Genomic DNA, 18687 nt, shown 5'->3' with positions numbered 1-18687 from the left:
AGAGACGTTAGGCTCAAGGAGGAAACACTGGACTTCACTGTAAAAGGATGAGGCTAGCCTGCTAGTTCTTTGAAACGAATCATCCATGTTTCATATCCAGGCACACGCGTGTTTTCAACCCAAGCGCCACAAGAAGTGATGCACGCTGGCAGGGATAGAAAGAGATGCTCGGAAGCAAAGCAGAAGGTACCGTGATGGAGGTGACGGGGAACGTGACATGCAAAGGCACTAGCATGGAGACGACATTCAAGTTCTCACTCCATCTTAATGCATCCACGGTGCCAAGATGCTGCAGAACTCTCAGGAGTGAGCAGGAGGAAGAGGGGGGTGTGGTATTTACCTACCAGACTTAATGCATGACTTTCATTAAAGGACAAGTAGAAGAGGGTTAGGATGGCCTTGCCTTAAAGCCCCATTGCTTTTGTCAATACATGTCATAGCATAGTTTCCCTTCTGACCCACTAGAGAGTAGCACACAAGGAAATTGCACAACTTTCTCAGAAGGCTGTTCGAAGGTCTCCTAACTAAGCTTTTTAAAGCATTAACTTGTTTGCTACAAGGTTTTCTCTTGGGATTCCTTCTTCACCAATCAAGTTTGAGATATCTCGGGTAACTGCTTAAATATTTGAGGAGGAGCATAGTAGAGTGAATATTCCTGTTTTGATGTTGAGAGTATTTTTAAAGGGACATAGAAATCTTGTCAGTGGACAGCTGGAAGTCTAGTCAGTTTCAGATACTGTACTTGCCCTGCCTAAAACCACAGTCTGCTTTTGAGCCTCTCTCACCTGCTGTTGGCCTATGAAAGGTCCACAGAGATGGGAAACAAGGAGAGGACTCTACAGAGAGTTGCCAAATGACTTAAGTAAATAAACTGAACAGAATATATATATATTTTTTAATCTGAGAGACACTACTTGTAACAAAGTTAAATGCTTCAGACCAATGTTTTTAAGTGATGGTATCCCTTTAACTTGAATGTACACAGCTGTCAGCCTTTTGAATGACTGTTTTTGTTACTCCTAGACTTCAAAACAATGTAACAAAATTTGTTTAAATTCCACATTTTGGAAAAGATCCATACAAGGAAGGGAGAAGATGATCAAATACTTAGACACACATTTGTGCAGTACTGGTTGTTTGAAGTGCATAGCAGCAGCCTCCAAGTATTTCTCTCTCAGAACTTTCATTAATAAACTTGCTTGGGGGAGGGAAGTGGGGAGCCCATGCTGTTGTTGGAGTCATATAGTCAGATTGCTGATTCACAGCAGAATGAATTCACTGATGCAGATGACTGAGCCCATTAAGAAGAGCTTTAATGGCAGGTATTTGGCCACCACTACATTTGTATGTTTTTAAGTATTATGATTTGTAAATTTTTTTTTTTTAAATTAAGTTACTGTCTCAGTCATGGCCTGGAGAAACTCTATAGCATTAGGGGAGGGGGCACAATCTATTGAGTCCTGCTGCTGAGATCCTTAGCAAAGGGGCTGGTCAGTGTCAGCTGTGGTGGGGACACTTGCCCTCAAATTAGATTAAGTTCGTCAGTTTTTTTCAGAACAGCACCTGTTCAATTAGATGAGTGCTAACCCCCATACTGGGCACACTGATTCAGCATCCACACAAAATTGCACTCATTTAACTTCAGTATAAAAATGATATTTTAGTTAAATAGGTACAACTGTGTGTGCAGAGCAGCCTCACAACAGCTACACAGCCTGGTAGTAACTTTTAAGGGTATAAAATGCGTTTAAACAGCAGTATTTTTGTAGTTGTTGGAAGTGCTAAAATATGAAGGTAGAGGGTTGTTGAAACACAGCAAACCTTCTCCCCTCCTGAGCCATTCTACAGGCCAAGCTAAATAGATCAGAATCTAGCTTTGCTCATCTGTGTAGATATCTGCATTAGAATGCTGGGTGCCAGAGAATATTACCCCTTTCACAGAAAGAAACAAAATGCAGGAGCGGTAAAGATGCCCAGTGGCTGTTTCCCCAGGCTAGTCTGTTGGTCTGCATTAGCAATTACCTGCTTGTAATTCTGCAAAGGACAGTGCTTGTAGGTGGAGCTGCTGGGGTGGACATCTTGTTGCTTCAGCTAAGCAGTGGTTCCAGTAAGGAGAAAATACTTAAATACAAAAAAACCCCACAACTGGAAGAGACCCAGTAGCAAAATGCTAAACTACAAATACAGGAAAATCTTCACTGCATTTTGACTTGATTTTTCCCTTCTGAACTTTTCAGTAGCTTCTGTATTAGCAGGACAACAATTAGAATTTCATGCAGATTTCATACCTACTTAATCACTTGGCAAAGACCAAAACACATCTCCATTAAGTGGAACTGATGCAAATACTGTCTCAATTAAACAGCAGACTTTGCCATTCCCTCTCATTAGGCTAAATCAGTTCCTGGGGACATTTTCCCCAGTTAAGCAGAGCACTGTGCACTCTGGCATGTGGAGAGTTGCCAAGATTTAAAAGGTTTTTAAGGAAGGCACCCCAGGGCCAGGAGAGTTAGATTGTTAGGTTCTAGGATAACATAAACCTTCCTTTACAGTTCACTTTACATAAAACATTCAGGTGATAAGCATCAGACATTACCAACCTGGGGCATAACTTAGACCAGCAAACCAAAGAAACAAGGCTCAGAGGCCCATTACTAATCCCTACAGCCATTCAGTTCCTAGTAGTTCCCCCCCAGGATCATAAGACTGCACAGCAACAGACTGGAGTCTCTTCAGGGAGGATCGGAGGAATAAAAGCAGAGGCAGAGAGAATTCCTAATTCTGGGTCAGCGCTTCACAGGAAGCTTGAGAATAAAAAAGGGAAAGCCCTTTTGCTAGATTCCCTACCTAATAGCTCAAAGAGCCTACATACTAACTAACCTCCTAAGACTCTTACTACCCTGCTCAGCTGTATGATCCTTCTCAGAAAAACTTCACCAACTGGCAGTTTAGCCTCTATATAAAGACTCAACCTTAAATAGGCTTGTTAAAGGTAACAGGGTCACCTGGGGGCTGACTGGCTGATGTTCCTAATAAAACTCAGCTGTCTTCCTTCTCCTCCCAAACACAGTCCCCCCTCCCACTCCATTCCTCAGGAGTTTGGCCTAGAGCCTAAGTGATTTAGGCACCTAACTTCCATAGGTGTCTTGGGCAAGGTATATGACCTAGCATCATTTGAAAGAACCAAGGAGGTTTGTTCCTGTGTGTACAGCAGGGTGAGATGTTACGCCCACACCACGGGCTGTGGTACATGCTGTCACAGTCTTGGGTTCATCCAAATTTTCCCCAGTATAAAGAAAAGGAAACACAAAATGCAACTGTAAATATGATCAAGGGGAATCAGGTTGGGGCCAGAACATTTTCAATGGAGGGGCTTCAGGTAGGGAATACTCCCAGAGGAGATCAGGTGCATCCAGAATCTGACTGTCTTTAGGGAACGCTGCAAAACTGTCCTCTTCAGAAAGGGCTTTTGGCCATAAGAATGACACACCATTGACACACCTAAATCCCTTCCAACAACCAATTAAAAAAAAGAGGAAATCCATAAAATCTATCCCCCAAACAGAAAACCAAACTACCCTATCCCCAGAGTTGTGACCCCAAAAGGGAGAAATGCCACAAATTCCATGAAATTCACTAGGGACTTCAATAGGTGTTGTTGATTTTGGGTGGCAAGTGCCCTGATACTGCAGTGATGGGTGATGGTGGACTTTTTTGGCTTTTTTGTTTAATCCCACAAGTTTTCCATAATGGCCCAGTGTGGAGGAGGCTTTTGGGAATTCATAGCAGGCTAAAGCAAAACCTCTGATCCAAACCCTTGAGAATGTTGGGGTGCATGAGAGCCCCACTTTTAAACTTGGCATCATTTAGTAGCAAAAAACCTCACTGTGCCTCCCAAATGTTCCTCATCCTGTGGAATGTTGCTTATTTCAGATTTGATGTCCCCTCACTTTTGCTGCTGAAAATTATTGTGAGTGCAAATAAAGCAGCATGGAACTAAGGGGCCAGAGAGAGCTATTTATGCTACAGGAGGGAAGCCTGCATTTCAGGTTTCCTGCCATCATAAGGTGGTTTTTTTTTTTTTTTTTTGCGTGTCCCTCGTTTTGGGTCTCTTCCACATGTTTGGGCTTTGGCAGGTTGAGAGGTGTGCTGCCAGAATTATCTAGTGCCTGGCTTTTGCCTGCTTGGTGTGTGCACCGTAGACCCTCACGCTCACAGTAGCCTTGTTGGTGCTAGTCATTGACTGAGACAATAGTTGATGTAAGTCCATGTGGCAGAATCAGGCCCATTGTTGTTGCTAGCCCTGTACAAAGATTAATCCATACAACACCCCGTGAGATAGGTATTATTACCTTCCTTGTACAGCGTGGGGGAAACTGAGGCACAGAACTGTGATGAATTTAAAGTCCAAGGGCACCCATTGAGTCACTGGCACAGCTGGGCTTAGACCTCATAAATTCTGAGCCCCCCTGCACACTCGACTACCCCCAGCTCTTTTATTCATTAGAAACTGTGCGAGGCTGGTGCTTGCTTTATTTGCTAACCTACATCTCCTGAGCATTTGCTGACACGTTGCTTTGGCTCATCTTGCCTGTGTCAGGGGGTTTCTCTTACTGACAGGCAGTGAGTGACTCAGCGAGGGTGCACCAGGGAGTTGATCACGTGACCCCATGGGCTGCTGCTGCCAGGTCATAGGAACATTTTCATTTTTCCTTTTCTTTTCTTGCATGTAGCAGTTACATAAGTGCAGTTTTTATTTCATTCCCTTTTTCCCAGCAGCGCTCTCAGGATAATGGCTTTGTGTTTTAAAGGCTTATTTTCCAATTGCTAGAAGATTCTCCAAAAGCCTTAACACAGGCTGCAGTCCTATGGTGGACAGGGGGAGCTTTCCCATAGTAAAGAGTGGGAGGACGGCTTGCAAATTTGACCCTGCATTTTTTACAGGGCCCCCAACTCCCTGAGCCTGCGAGCCTGCGTCTCCAGTCCCTGCAGTGCCTGTGACCATGCACAGGTGCAGAATGGATGTAAAATGCAAATCTGAATGGTAACCATTCACACTCACTTCACACTGCTGTAAATGACTGCACAGGGTGGGTAACTAGGCCCCTTCAATCAATCTGAGGCCTTATCTACACTCAAAACATGTACCAGTTTAGTTAAACTGGATTAAACTGCCATATGGACACTCTTATTTCAGCTAAAGCATGGGTTATTAAGGTTCCAGTCCAACAAGGCACTTAAACTTTAAGTATGGGTGTCGTCTGCTAGGCATATGCTTGTGTATCTTGCTGGACTGGGGCCTATTACTATACAAATTACTGCAGCAAGGTGTCAGAATAGCAGCCGTGTTAGTCTGTATTCGCAAAAAGAAAAGGAGTACTTGTAGCACCTTAGAGACTAACCAATTTATTTGAGCATAAGCTTTCGTGAGTGAGCTGTAGCTCACGAAAGCTCATGCTCAAATAAATTGGTTAGTCTCTAAGGTGCCACAAGTACTCCTTTTCTTTTTGTAGCAAGGTGTAAATTTTTAACGGTGAGAGTAATTAACTGTTGGAATGATTTTACCAGGGGCTGTGTTGGATTCTCCATCACAAACAATGTTTAATTTCTGATTGGATGTTTTGCTAAAGAGATGTGCTAGGAATTACCTGGGGGGAAGTTGTGTGGTTTGTGGCATACAGAACGTCAGATTAGATGGTCACAATGGTCCCTTCTGGTCTTGGAATCTGTGAACAGGAGTGCCATTAATAATCTCAGTGCTATGGCTAGAAATAGTCCTAAAGTGCCAGAGATCATTAGGGGGGTGAGGAAATGCCTATTTCAGGTGGTGCCGGTTGAAGGCAATGGCAGAAGGATCAGCTCTACAGGAGGGCTTTGCTATGTAAACAGAGGGGGTTTTAGTCTAGGCAGAAGGTTTACCAGTCACCTTCCAAGCTGTCTTCCTGGTTGAATGGCAGCATGCATATCTGTCATTCTCTCCCCTTTCATTGGCATCAGGATAGCCTTGGGTATAATTGCTGGCATCCCTCTGACATAATTGCAGTAGGCCAATTTTTATACATGGCCTCTTGCGGAGCCGGAGAACAATGGAGCTGAGCTACACAACTGAATGGAAAGAATTGGGTTGGTCTGGGTCACAGCAACCTGTAGTGACTTTTAGACACAAAGCACTCTTGGCTTTTTCCTTTAAGCTTGGTTTAGGAACTGGTGTAGTGTGGGCATTGTTCTAAGGAACTGGTTTCCTTAAAAACAAACAAAGAAAAAAAACAAAAACAAAAAGAAAGTAGCACTGATGAGAGGCACTAGACACACGACCCTGCTGATTGAATCTAGTTCTCCAAAGAACAGATATCAGTGTTGGGGAAGCTTGTACCGCTGCTCTTTGTTAACATGCTTCACCTCTCCTTGTTGAAGACCCGCCAGCATGAGGAGGAGGAGGAGGGTTCAAGTCATAACAGCTCATTCAGGCCCTGATCCAGCAAAGCACTTAAGTACCTGAGTGGTGCCCTTGAAATCAATGGAACTGCCCCTGTGCTTAAAGCTAGGCATGTGCTTTGGGAGCCTCAGTCCTTTGAGGGGGACCAGTTATGAAGGCATTCTTTTGTGGTGTGTACTACAGCAGTAGAAGGGCACCTCCAAACTTATTTCTCAGAAACATCCACATAGCTAGCTGAGAATTACAACTCCCAGTTCCTACTAACTGGAGCTGAATATGAACAGGCCACCTCAAGCAATAGTTCTTACCACAAATTTTTTGGTGGCCTCAGCGTTCGGTCACCAAATCTTGCTGGTGGCCACTATGACAATTTTCCCTAAAATAATTAATGTCGGAAAAAACAAATGTATGTACATACACAAGGCCAAATCATAGTAATTTATTTATGTAGGGTTTTTATTTGCACACAACAATAATAATGCAGTTGTCTCTTTTCTTTACTGGACCTAAACAGAATAAAAACACAGATAAGGTATTTTGCATGTTCTTGTCCTTGTTGTTTTTTTTTTTTTTTTTTTTTTTGGTTGTGGCTTTTGGTTTTTTGTAGACTTGCTAGCTAGTAAGTCTGCTCCTGTGAAAAAGTGATATTCGTACATTTGTTAATATCACTTTTTCACAGGAGCAGACTTGTTATCTAGCTCTGAGGCAGTGATGAGTAATACTTACAAACATACGTATACCACTTTTCATTGCAGATTTACTCAGCCCGGTCGAGCTGGGGGATAAATTAAGCCCTGGATGGGGGGGTGCGCAGGGAGACAATGGGGGCCAAGGCCAATGGGGTAGATGGGTGAGGGGGGTGGCGAGCCCAGAGGCCAGGGAAACGGTGCTCTCTACTGCATAGCCAAAACCCAGAGCCCCAAACCCCCTGGTCAGAGCCCATGGCTGGAGCCTACCACCTGCCACCCACCACCCTAGGCCTGAAGCTGGAAGCCTGAGCCCCACCGCCCCCGGGAAGGTGGGGAACACACACCAGCTGTCTGGTGCTTGTGGCTCCAAAGGGGGGCAGGGCCCAACCCCTCCTTGCAGCTCCAGGGGAGGAACCACTGCTTTGCCCCCACCCTCAGTGACCGCCCAGGAGGCTGGGGCCACATTTGAGAAATGTGGACCTAGAGAACCCATGCACTGTGTCAAAGCAGCAGTTCCTGAGCTGTCCTGTCCTCCAAGGGCATAGTCCTAAAATCAGACTTCTGCATGCTAGTGTCTTCATGGTGACACGGAACATTCAGTTTCTTTATATGAATTAAATCAGTTCCTACAACCATTTTTCTCCATCCTCGCACATTCCTAGGGAAGAGAGAAAGAAATTGACTTGTGTGGGGGTTGTCCACATATTTCTATGTCCAGGGCCCTGGCTCACCATTTTAATATTCATTTTGTTTGGGTTTCAGGTCAGCCTGAATGATTCTCACAATCAGATGGTCGTTCACTGGGCAGGAGAAAAGAGCAATGTGATTGTGGCCTTGGCTAGAGACAGTCTGGGGTTACTGAGGCCCAAGAAAAGTGATGTAAGTATGGGGATTTTTTATTATTATTACTACAGAGGGAGACTTGGAAGTACTATTTTGTGAGGGGACACATTTTAATCTATTCTACTGCTTGGTAAGAACGGGCTCTTCTGTTTATGCTTGAAAGACAATGGCCTATTCATCTGGACTTCAGGTATCAGACCTATAGACTTTCTTGCCCCATAGATTCCCATTGGGCTAGGGCTGACTCAACCATGAGCCTGCCCAGGCAGACAAATGGAGTCCTAGTGATCTGCATCATATTGTTTGTAAAAATTCCTTTACTGTGTGCTGTTAATGGCAGGTAGGGGATAGGAAACTGAGACTTGACAAGTTTCCTGAATGTCTTTTCCCTTGGTGAGAGGGGGAATCGGTCTCTCCTCAACGTATCACAAGGTTCAGCTTCCAAAGCCCATTGTTCCTTCCAAGACGCCATATCTCCATACTAGATTCTAGTTCCCTGCGACCCCTTCCACACGCTGGGCATCATGGCACCTGCTATCCCCAGGGTTTCCCCGAAGGGCGTTCCATGCACTGTAATAGAAAAGCCAAGACATGAATGCAGAAGTATAGGGCCCAGTATGAATACGTTATTTAGCCCTTCCTCTTATACTGGGCTGTGTTTATCTGGCTATCTTATAATCTTGGTATGTTTGTGGTGGCACTCCCTACTTCACTGTATTCACCTGCCCGCTAGAAACTGTTCGTTTCTGTGAATTTGTGCTGGAGAGAGGTGGCAGATTGATAGTCCCAGAAAATGTAGCTCTCGCTCTCTCTTTACCCTCTGAGCAAAAACAGTGCAGGCCTCACCAAACTGGCCTGTGCCAACATACTTTAACCCAACTCTGGAGGGCAAAGAAGGGGTTTCATTCTCCTTGCCTCATTAAATCATTGGCCTCTCATCTCTGCCTGCCAAGAAGAGGGAGCAGAGCGTCAATTGTTGTGGCTGTTACTGTAAGGTGGACACCTGCTCAGAATGAACTAATCGGAAGCCCCTGCTGGTGCATTTCACACAGGCCAGCAAACGAGAATCGCAGGGTGATGTCTTTTGGTTTATAGCAGCTCAGGCTTGATTCATACGGGGGCAGCAGGTACCACTGAAAATAAAAATAAGAACCACCATTTACTAGTTATCGCTTTTGGGCCAGCTTCACCCCTGCCCTGCACCTTGTGTAGCCATGGCTACAGCTATGGAAAGCAGGTGTAAAACACTACCCCAGTCAAAGGAGTAGCACTTGACATTCATTTTGCACTGGCATAAATGACTGCCTAAGGTACAGGGCAGGGGTGACTGACTGCACTTCTGTGGTATCACTACACAGAATGGCAGATACCCCATTTCCGGTGATAAAGTCAACGACTGTGGCGATAACTGTTGAACGGCCCCCTCTCTAGAGAGGAAAAGTTCTGTATCCCATTTCCAGGCACCTAGACAAGACATTCCTCATATCACTACAACAATGCGCAAGTAATTGTAAGCTCTTTGGAGGCAGGGACTGTCTTTTTGTTCTGTGTTTGTACAGCACCTAGCACAACAGGGTACTGGTCCATGACTGGGGCTGCTAGATGCTGTGGTCATGCAAATAATAAATATTAATGCACGCACTGAAATATTCATGGACGTTGGCTGGAGAGAGAGAGGACGTAGACAGTTAACTACCTGTCTGTTCTGCCAGCTGGATAGAGACCATTGGAACAGCTTGCTTAGGAAACTACTTCAGGTCTGTCTCGGTGGGATAAGGTGAGTAAGTAATATCTTTTGGTGGACCAACTTCTGTTGGTGAAAGAAAGCTTTCGAGCTGCATTGAGCTCTTCTTTGGGCCCTCATAGCTTGAGTGTCTCTTTCACCAACAGAATTTGGTCCAATAAAAGATTTCACCTCCCACCCCTTTGTCTCAAATATCATTGGCCCAACAAGACTACAATAATACTACGAACAGTATTGGCTTAGGCTTTTATTGCCTTGGCTTTTGGCACACAGCCGGTGCAGAGTGTACAAATCTTGTCATGTTATAGTCTTTCCCTTTGTGCATTACCCTGTGTATATTTTCCCCCATAGTTGCATAAAACTTGAAGAAGCCATTGTTCTCAAGAGCAAGGAAGGGACTGCCATCAGGGAAATTAAATCTGTCTCTCCATAACAGCAGGAGCTTTTTCTTTTGCAGGTTTATGTGTCATATGACTATGGGAAGGCCTTTAAAAAGATATCGGAGAAATTCAGCTTCGGTGCAGGGAACACCAGCGATGTGGCCATCTCACAGTTCTACCACAGCCCTGCTGACAACAAAAGGGTAAGAAATGAACAAGCAGAAATAAGGCTTTCCCATCACACACAAGTTGTACAGCTTTAACTATCCCAGTGGACAGGTGCTTTATACTGGTATCTCTATTCTTGTACATGAAGGGGAATAAGCTACTCATGTATAAAGACACCTTTAGAGCAGTAGAACTGCATCCACACTAGGAGATGTGCCAGCATAATGATGCTGGTAAAAATTCACACCCCTAGCTAAACTAGTTACACCAGTACAAAACCTAAATAGGCTACATAAATGAAGCTTCCCCTCTCCAGTTTTAAGAGGCTCTTAAAAGCCCAGTATTGCCATGCCAACTATAGTGAATCTTGTCCATTTGTATAGAATATTCTTTTTATTGTTCTCTTCCCCAGTGTCTGTCTGGCCTTAGTCTATGAGCTGGAACAATACCTAATTCTTATGTAGCGTTGGTAAACAGTAGATCTCAAAGCGCTTTACAAAGGAGTCAGTATCATTATCCCCATTTTACAGATAGAGAAACTGAGGCACAGAGCATTAAAGTGATTTGCCCAAAGGAACCCAGTAGACCAGTGGGAATAAAATCCAGCTCTCAGTCCACCATGCTGTCGACTAGACAAACTTGTCTGGTTAGGTGTTTTAATGGGGCAATCTTTCCCATGTGTCAGGAAAGCACTCAGGAGATTGTATGTGCTTCTGCAAATAGAAGTAGTGTTTATATAATGTTCTTTGCTAGCTTTTTTATTATTATTATTAAAGGATTGCTTAGTGTTGCAGGAAGTAGCTCCAAGGTTTACAGCAGAAAGAAAACGTGTGTCTCTTGGGAGTTATAAATTGAATTTGATCAAGAAAATTGACTGTTCCTAGGGAAGAAAGAAGTACACCCAGTAATTTTATTTTCTCTAGTAGGAACCTAGGCAGCTTTGTTATGTGCCATTTGTATAATTCTATAGGAGCAAATTGTGCCCAGGGAGTGGGGGCAAACCAACGACAGGTTCCCACCTCCCACCCCTCCTGCAGGGTTTAAAATCTATGGCAAAAAGGCAGTCGGATGGGTGAACAAGACAGCCAAGTTCAATGCTTCCTGGAAGAGGTGGGGTTAATGGTTTCTTGAAGGTGGAGACAGGATGGTGAGGAAGAAGGCTTAGAGGCAAGAATGGTGAAGGAGACCTTAGGGTTCAACAGGTGTCTGAGCAACAACCGTTCAGTTTGTGGAAGGTGCGAAATGCAACAGAAACCTAAATTCCTCTGTGCTGGATGAGGGCCAGTCTACGGCATGGGTCCATGACCCCTCTTTGGCATGCAGCCCCACTCCACCACCTACAGAGTAGGTCCACAAACGCTCTGTAGCACGTGGCCCCACTCCACAGGGCTTCTCTTGCATCCCACTCTTAAGTGGTGCACCAACCCAATAACCTTCAACACTGAGCTGGAAAGCTGAAGGTGAAGTGGGTTAGTAATCAGTCAGCTTGACTTAATCCATCCCTAGTCTTATCTCCTGCCTGCCCCTGTGTCAACACCCGCCATGGGGGAAACTTCATATTTCCTCTGGGAAGTTACTCCATTGTGAGATTCCATTTAATTGTGCCCTAGTGACTGCAAGTCAAGTTTGCAAGTTAAAAGATTCCTCCTCCCCTCCTGCTCCCCCTCCCCCAACTTCCATCCCTGAAAACTTACCCTGGGATCAGAGAGTCAGGTTAGAACCTTCCTGGCTTGTAAATCTCAGAGGCTTTAGGGGGATATACATTGGGGACAAGACAGGACCTGAGCCTAGGAACCAAGAAACAGAATGAGAACCTACATCACCAAGTTCCGCCTTCACTTACACCTTTGCAATTCCCTTGTCTTCAGTGTAGTTGCACACGTGTTCCTTGGCCCTGCAACTGAAACTTAGCTACTAGTCCTGATGATAGTGGCGGGGAGGGGAATGGCAAAGTCTCCAGCTAGCTCTGCTAGAGTGGTCTTGATCCTGCTGTGCTTACAGGGGTAAAAAGCAGCAAGGCGCTTTTTTCTTCCCTGAGCAGAACGGACGTTAGCGTGTTCCTTGTGCAGTAGCTAGGCCCTGAGACAGTGCTCTTGCCTCTTCCAGGTGCTGTCTTTAGTGTAGGTTGTATCATAGCAAACATCCCAGGTAGCTCAGCTCCAGTTCTGCTAGAATGAGTATTGCAGATACAGGATGCATTCCACTGCAGATAGGTTTAGATGGTAAGCTCTCCTGCACTGCCTTTGCAGTCCATATTCCACTACTGACGTTGGCTTCCTTGTTCTGTACGGTTATATCATCTTCTGCTTATAATTCCCATTGGCTGACTGTTTTTGTTCCTGTTTCCCCTCTCCAGTACATCTTTGTGGATGCCTACACCCAGTACCTCTGGATCACCATGGACTTCTGCAGCAATATCCAGGGCTTCTCTATTCCATTCAGAGCCGCAGATCTGCTGTTACACAGTAGGATCCCTAACCTTGTTTTGGGCTTCGATAGGTCTCATCCCAACAAACAGGTGAGGAGCTGCAGTCAGAGATGAGTGCCAAGTAACGCTGCTTCTGTTGCTTTTCTGAGTACCTAAACTGCTACATACGTGTTGGGAGGTTTGCTGCGAGATGTGCTTGATGGAAGAGGTGCAGTGCACCTCTTCCCTTTTGCATATGGGGTTGAGAAGCATTTGACTCCAGTCATCTATCCATCCATCATTTTGATAAGGCAGCTATCCATGTGGTATCCATCTTCCATCCTTACTCTGGTGTTACAGTCAAACTGAGTAAGCGATAATACTTCAAGTGATGGTGTGGGTGTATGCCACATGTGGGATATGCATGCACACCCTGTGCCCGAGTCTGGAATGTGTGTGTGTTTGTATGCGTATTTATTTTACAAGCAGGGTCTGTTGGTCTGCCCATGTGCTGTAGCTCTCATGCTCCGAATGGAGGGCATAAAAGATGGTGCAGGCTGATGCCTCTCCAGTTTCACATTCACAAAATTCATGGGGGCTGGAAGAAATACTCAGAAAATATCTGATGGAAGAGGTAATGAAGCCCCTATCAGATCTGGGCCGGGGGACCCCTCACCCCCTGTAAATCAGTCTCAATAAACAGGCAGCGGCTCTCCGAGCACGAGCTGGGGAATGGAGGCTAAGGCTGTTAAGCCTAAGGAGAAGGTTTCACATGAGTGTAAGGGGCACTCATAGGTGTAAGGACAAGCCATCCTTGTCTAAAGCTGCCCTGAAGAGAAAGGATCCCTCTCCAACCCTATCAAAGTCAGGAGAGCTGGCATGTACAAGCGCCAAGAATTTCGGCCCGAGTAAATCTAGGCAGGAGAAGGAGGTGCACGAGGGTATGCCTCCGGCAGTTCCAGTATCAACTCTGGTGGCGAAGACTTGAAACAAACAGCTCTGGTGCTCCGACCCACTTCTGGAGTTGGTGTTTTACTGATAACACAGCCCTGAAGGGAGCCGACTGCTGTGGTGATTAGGGAATCTCTGGCTCCTATGGTGCCACCAGTGGCCACTCCTCTTACTCTAGGGCAGCCTGAGATCTACGTCTACCCAGAAGACATCTTTGCTCTTCCCTGTCCTCATTCATCTCTATCAGGACCATCTCTTCCTGACACAGGAAGAGACTCTTTCCTCCCACCTTTGAGGCGCGGCCATCGATAACGTCGGTTCCACTGGAGGTACGGGATCCAGCTTTCTCTTGGGATGAGTCACAGGCCCTGCAGGAGTCTCTGCAGCATCAGACAGAGCTGAACGGGACAGGAGTGCAAGATCAGGGTTCCAGCCTCTGACCAGACATGATTGTCCAAGAGACAGGTGGTCCCCTATGCCATGGGGTCCTCCTCTGCAGATTGATCCATTCTGCTGGCTATATTGGGGACCAGGGGAGCCCTACATTAGTCACCCAAGATTGGTTCACGAGTCCTATTTGCTGTTGCCTGGCCATCCACAACCAGCCCTGTTTGAGTATTTGGAGGAAGAAGGTGAGCCAGATCTGACAGTTTTGTGAGCAAACTCGTAGTCTTCCCCAGTGAGGCAGTAACTCCATCTTCTCCATCTCCACCGGATGACTTCAAGCAATATCAAGAGCTCATGCACAGGCTTATGGCAGAGCAACAGATTTTGCTTGAGGAAGTCCAGGAACCTCAGCAGAGTTTACTAGACATTCTTCAGTCTTGTGGTCCCAGTCAAGTGGCCCTCTACGTCAATGAGGCCATCATGGACCAGCAAAGACAGTTGGTCACACTTCTGCTTGTTCTGCTTCTGCTCCCAAGAGGGACAAGAGCATATGCCATGGGGGTGGAGGGAAGAGTTTTTGTTCTCTCAACCACCACTGAACTCTTTGGTGGTGCAGGTGGCTGCAGAGCGGTCCAAGCAACAACACCCAAAGACTACTCCCTCTGATAAGAGATGTGACTTGACTTCCTAGGAAGTCAGGTCTGCTCTTCCACCTCCCCCCAGTTCAGTTTATTGAATTATCAGGCCCTCTTGGCCAAACAGGATTTCACCAATTATACCAAGCTTATGAATTTAAGGATAAGCTCCCTGAAGAGGATAGAGTCTACTTCCAGGCCTCAGTGGATGAGGGCAGATACTGTGTCTAGGATGATGTCTGTGCTGTTATGAGGAGAGAGACTCATGGTTGCAGTCCTCAGTTTTCCCTAGAGGTGCAGAGTACCATCCAGAATCTGCCCTTGGTATAACCAGCCTGTTCCACGAGAAGGCAGATGAGTCTTTCCACTCCCTTAAAGACTCAAGGACAAAGTTTCACTTGCTGGACACTTATACCCCTGCTCTCAAAAGAAAACACCATTGATGGGGTGTAGGGCACCTCCTCAGCCTTGTGTGTTAAATCAATGTCCTCAGGAACCACCATACAAGAGACGTGTTTATAGACGCAGGAACCCAGCCTCTGCAACATCCACCGCCACATCAAACTCTGACCCCCAACGAAGTTTTTTTTGAGGGGATTGTCAAGACCCACTCCCTTTATTGATGCCTCTTCATTCCCCTCCTCAGATATTCAGAGGTCGCCTTACCCCATTTGCCAAAAACTGGAGGGCCCTAACTACAGACAGTTGGGTATTAGCCACCATGAATTATTTCTGTCTGATAGAGGTGCTGGTAAATCCTACGTACAAACCCCCTTCCCAGTTCCTTTTCAGCTAGCTAACACCAGAAGAGTCAGTGAGCTGGTGGCACTCATGGCAGACCCACCACATACTCCCTGCTACAAAGAAAAAGAGTCTCATTGTGCCCACACCTCAGATTCATCCCTAAAGTAATTTCTAAGTTCCATATGAGTCACATCATTCACTTACCTGTCTTTTTCTCTAAACGGCATGCCTTGGAAGAGGAGAGACAGCTGCATTCTCTGGACGTCTGAGGGCTTTGACCTTTTTCTCTACAAAGAACAAAGGAATTAGAAAGGCTCCTAAATTGTTTTTTTTCCCCCATAGCAGAGCAATTGAGGGGGGGTCAAGCTATATAAGCTCAGAGATTTTCAAAATGGATCTTGCGGTGTATTACCCTCAGTTACCAATTAGCTCACATTCCTCCGCCTGGAAGGGATAAGGGCTCATTCCACCAGAGGGTAAGCTGCTTCGACTGCATCTCTGAGAGACATACCTGTACTGGCGATATGTAGTGCAGCTACGTGAAGCTCTTTGCATACCTTCAGGAGACATTACGCTCTGGTCCAGTCATCAGCTGCTGATGCAGCCGAGGGGCAAGCAGTATTCCAGTCAGCTATCACTTCTGTGTCCTCGCACCCAGCCCGTGTGGGACTACTGCTTGTTAATCTCCCACCTGTGGAATATACACTGGACCATCAAAGAAGAAATGGCGTTTACTTGCCTGGAACTGGAAGTTCTTTGGGATGTGTTGTCCCTATTTGTATTCCACTACCTGCCCTCTGTCCCCTTTGCTGCAAATGGTTTGGACTGCGGTAGAAATGGGAAAGTGGCCGCATCACCTTTTATGCCCTTGATTGAGAGCATGAGGAGAGCTACAGCACACGTATGGGCCAGCGGACACTGCTGGTAAAAATATCCTGGATGAGGAAATTGAGGCACACCGAGAGCTTAAGAGACTCACCCAAGATCACACAACGCATCAGGGACAAAGCCAGGGTGTGAACCCAGGAGTTCCGACTTTCTGGTCCATTCCTCAGGCACATTCTTTAGCAATCTTACTTAATTTAAGACCTGTCATAGAGAGAAGGTGAACTAGAGCCCACTTCAAAGAAGACGTAAGCCTTATTTGTACTCTGCCCTGGGAGGAAGCCGGGAGGCTAAAAAACACTAGGCTGTTGCATGTTTTGCAGGCTTTATGGTTGGCAGTGGCCAAGTGTTTGTCTTGGAAAGTCACATACCACTATCATGTGGGTTTGTGTTTTGATATCTCCTTGCCATAATTAGTAGATGATTTCTTCACCCAGGGTAGAGCACACAGAACATCCACTACTGTCCCAGCCCTGCTTAGCCAGGATACTCCCTTTTAAATAGATAAATGCATTTTCCCTTGGGCAGCAAGGATAAAAGTGGTGGGATTTTGGGGGGGGGGGGGCAGAATCAGCCTTCGACAGGCTCCCCTGTGCCCCTTCCCCCCAGTCCTACTGATCCACTGACTGCATCATTAGTAACTCATGCCAGATCACTGCCTGTAAAGTCAGCAATGACCTTTGGATCATTTACCATGGGCTGGCGGTTTTGCGTTGCAAAGGTTTGCATTGCAGATGTTTGCAGTTGGCCTTGCACCGCACGTTGCTGCTTTGGCACAAATGGCTTCTTTTTGGGCTGGGGGTGGGGCCATAATGGGTGGGTGCCAAAGCTTTTTAAATACTTGTGCCTACACCTTTTAAAGCTAGATCCCCCTCGCCTAAAACACAAATGAAAGTCTAGTGCTCCCTACAGTCCGATCTTTAAGTTACATACTAGGGGGCTGGATTCTGTGCTGCACCATCAGACAGCCAGCACAGAAGGCACACAGGCATAGTTTGGAGAAAGGTAAGCTTTATGCCACCTGTGTGTGTTGTCCTGATTCTGGGCTGCTGCTGGAATGTGTGAAGTGAGTCCTACAAAAAGGATAGAGCAGCCCCCAAACCCCTCTAACTTAAAGCAGCCTCCTCGGGGTTACCCCGTGCTCACAACCTGCACAGTGCTGAACTCAATACCTACTCCTGCGCTTACTCTCAGCCTGTCTACTCCTTTGCCTGACATGCTCCTGCACCTTGGGAATTCACCCCCAGGACTTTACAATTCATTTGTGTACCCCGTACACAGCTGGAACGATGTATAAGGGTCAGAATTGGCCCCTGTGTTTTTATTAGCTGCTGTCACTAGGCTAGCTGAGAATGCAGAGACAGGGTTGATCTTGCGGTTTGATCAGTTGTCCAAGTCAGAACTTTTGGGTTCTCATCCCTATTTTGCAGCTGACTCACTGTGTGATTGGTTAGATCATGTCACTGAAGTCTAATTTATCTATTTGTAAGACAGATAATACTTACCTTCTTTGTAAGGGTCTACATTCATGTTTGCAAAAGCTTTTGGATATCTGCAGAAGAAAGGTGCCATGGAAGCACAGAGTAATATTTTAGAGGATTAAATAAATGTGCTGTGTCTCTGAAATGGAAAGGACTAAGACTAATGCTCACACATCACTTCTATCAGACATCACCATTCTGCTAGATCAGTGAAAGGGCAATAACCAGTCCTGAGTCACTGTACTGCAGACTGTTACAGCCTTGTACTCTTAATTCTGAGCTAAAGAGCTTAATTCTCCTCTCTGAATGTGCTGAACTACATTGCTAATGGGTGGCAATGTTGCCTTTAGAAGTCATGCTAGATTTATTGGTGATCACTGCCTTTTGAAATCGAACTGTTACACTGAACATTGGGTCTGCAATCTAGCTGGTTCCTTGCACAAACCAGCAATAAATGTAATTATGATGATTTAAGTGCCAACAGGGTGGCTGGTATTGTAACAGAAACAGCGCAAGACGGGCTCTGCCCCTGAGGCATCACGCTTGCTATTGCTTTCACATTAGAAGTTATTTCTAATTCTGGTTAGCCTCCTGCAAGGACGTCTCTGCAGGCAGTAATATGGCATGTGTCCAGGTTTTAGGACTGCACATTCACCTGAACCTGGCATCTGGCTCCTGCACATTTACAAGCAGATAATAGTTGCTCCTGGCAGCATTCACTTGTAGAATAGTAGTACATGGAGCTGCTTCGAGTGAGAATCCAGGTCCCCACGTCAGCCCTGCTTATGTAGTGTATGATTTGGGGAGCAACAGAGCAGATTTCCAGAATTTAGCCCTTTAGTTTTTATCCAGCCTGGGCAATGATTTAGGCTCTAGTGCAGGGATGGGCAAACTTTTTGGCCTGAGGGCCACATCTGGTGAGGGAAATTGTATGGTG

General features: G+C 45.9%; 1 protein-coding gene and 1 long non-coding RNA gene across 4 annotated transcripts in view; one reads left to right on the top strand and one right to left on the bottom strand.

The window, feature by feature from the left end:
- SORL1 (sortilin related receptor 1) overlaps positions 1 to 18687 on the top strand; it is a 105062-nt gene that overhangs the window by 9214 nt on the left and 77161 nt on the right. For all 3 annotated transcript variants that reach the window (XM_075122291.1, XM_048827663.2, XM_075122290.1), the window contains exons 2-4: positions 7888 to 8004; positions 10170 to 10295; positions 12617 to 12778. In XM_075122291.1, coding sequence (XP_074978392.1) covers positions 7888 to 8004; positions 10170 to 10295; positions 12617 to 12778 — 405 coding nt within the window. The remainder of the gene's footprint in view (positions 1 to 7887; positions 8005 to 10169; positions 10296 to 12616; positions 12779 to 18687) is intronic.
- LOC125625514 (uncharacterized) lies at positions 6984 to 16802 on the bottom strand. Its single transcript, XR_007353576.2, has 5 exons — positions 16364 to 16802; positions 15942 to 16075; positions 15589 to 15671; positions 11955 to 12047; positions 6984 to 10278 (listed from the first exon to the last, which is right to left on the bottom strand). It is a non-coding gene; the product is annotated as an uncharacterized LOC125625514 (long non-coding RNA).

The sequence above is a fragment of the Caretta caretta genome, chromosome 22 (assembly GCF_965140235.1).
Source record: "Caretta caretta isolate rCarCar2 chromosome 22, rCarCar1.hap1, whole genome shotgun sequence".
Taxonomy (NCBI): domain Eukaryota; kingdom Metazoa; phylum Chordata; order Testudines; family Cheloniidae; genus Caretta; species Caretta caretta.
The sequence above is the reverse complement of the archived record's forward strand: the minus strand, read 5'-3'. Positions and strand labels throughout refer to the sequence as shown.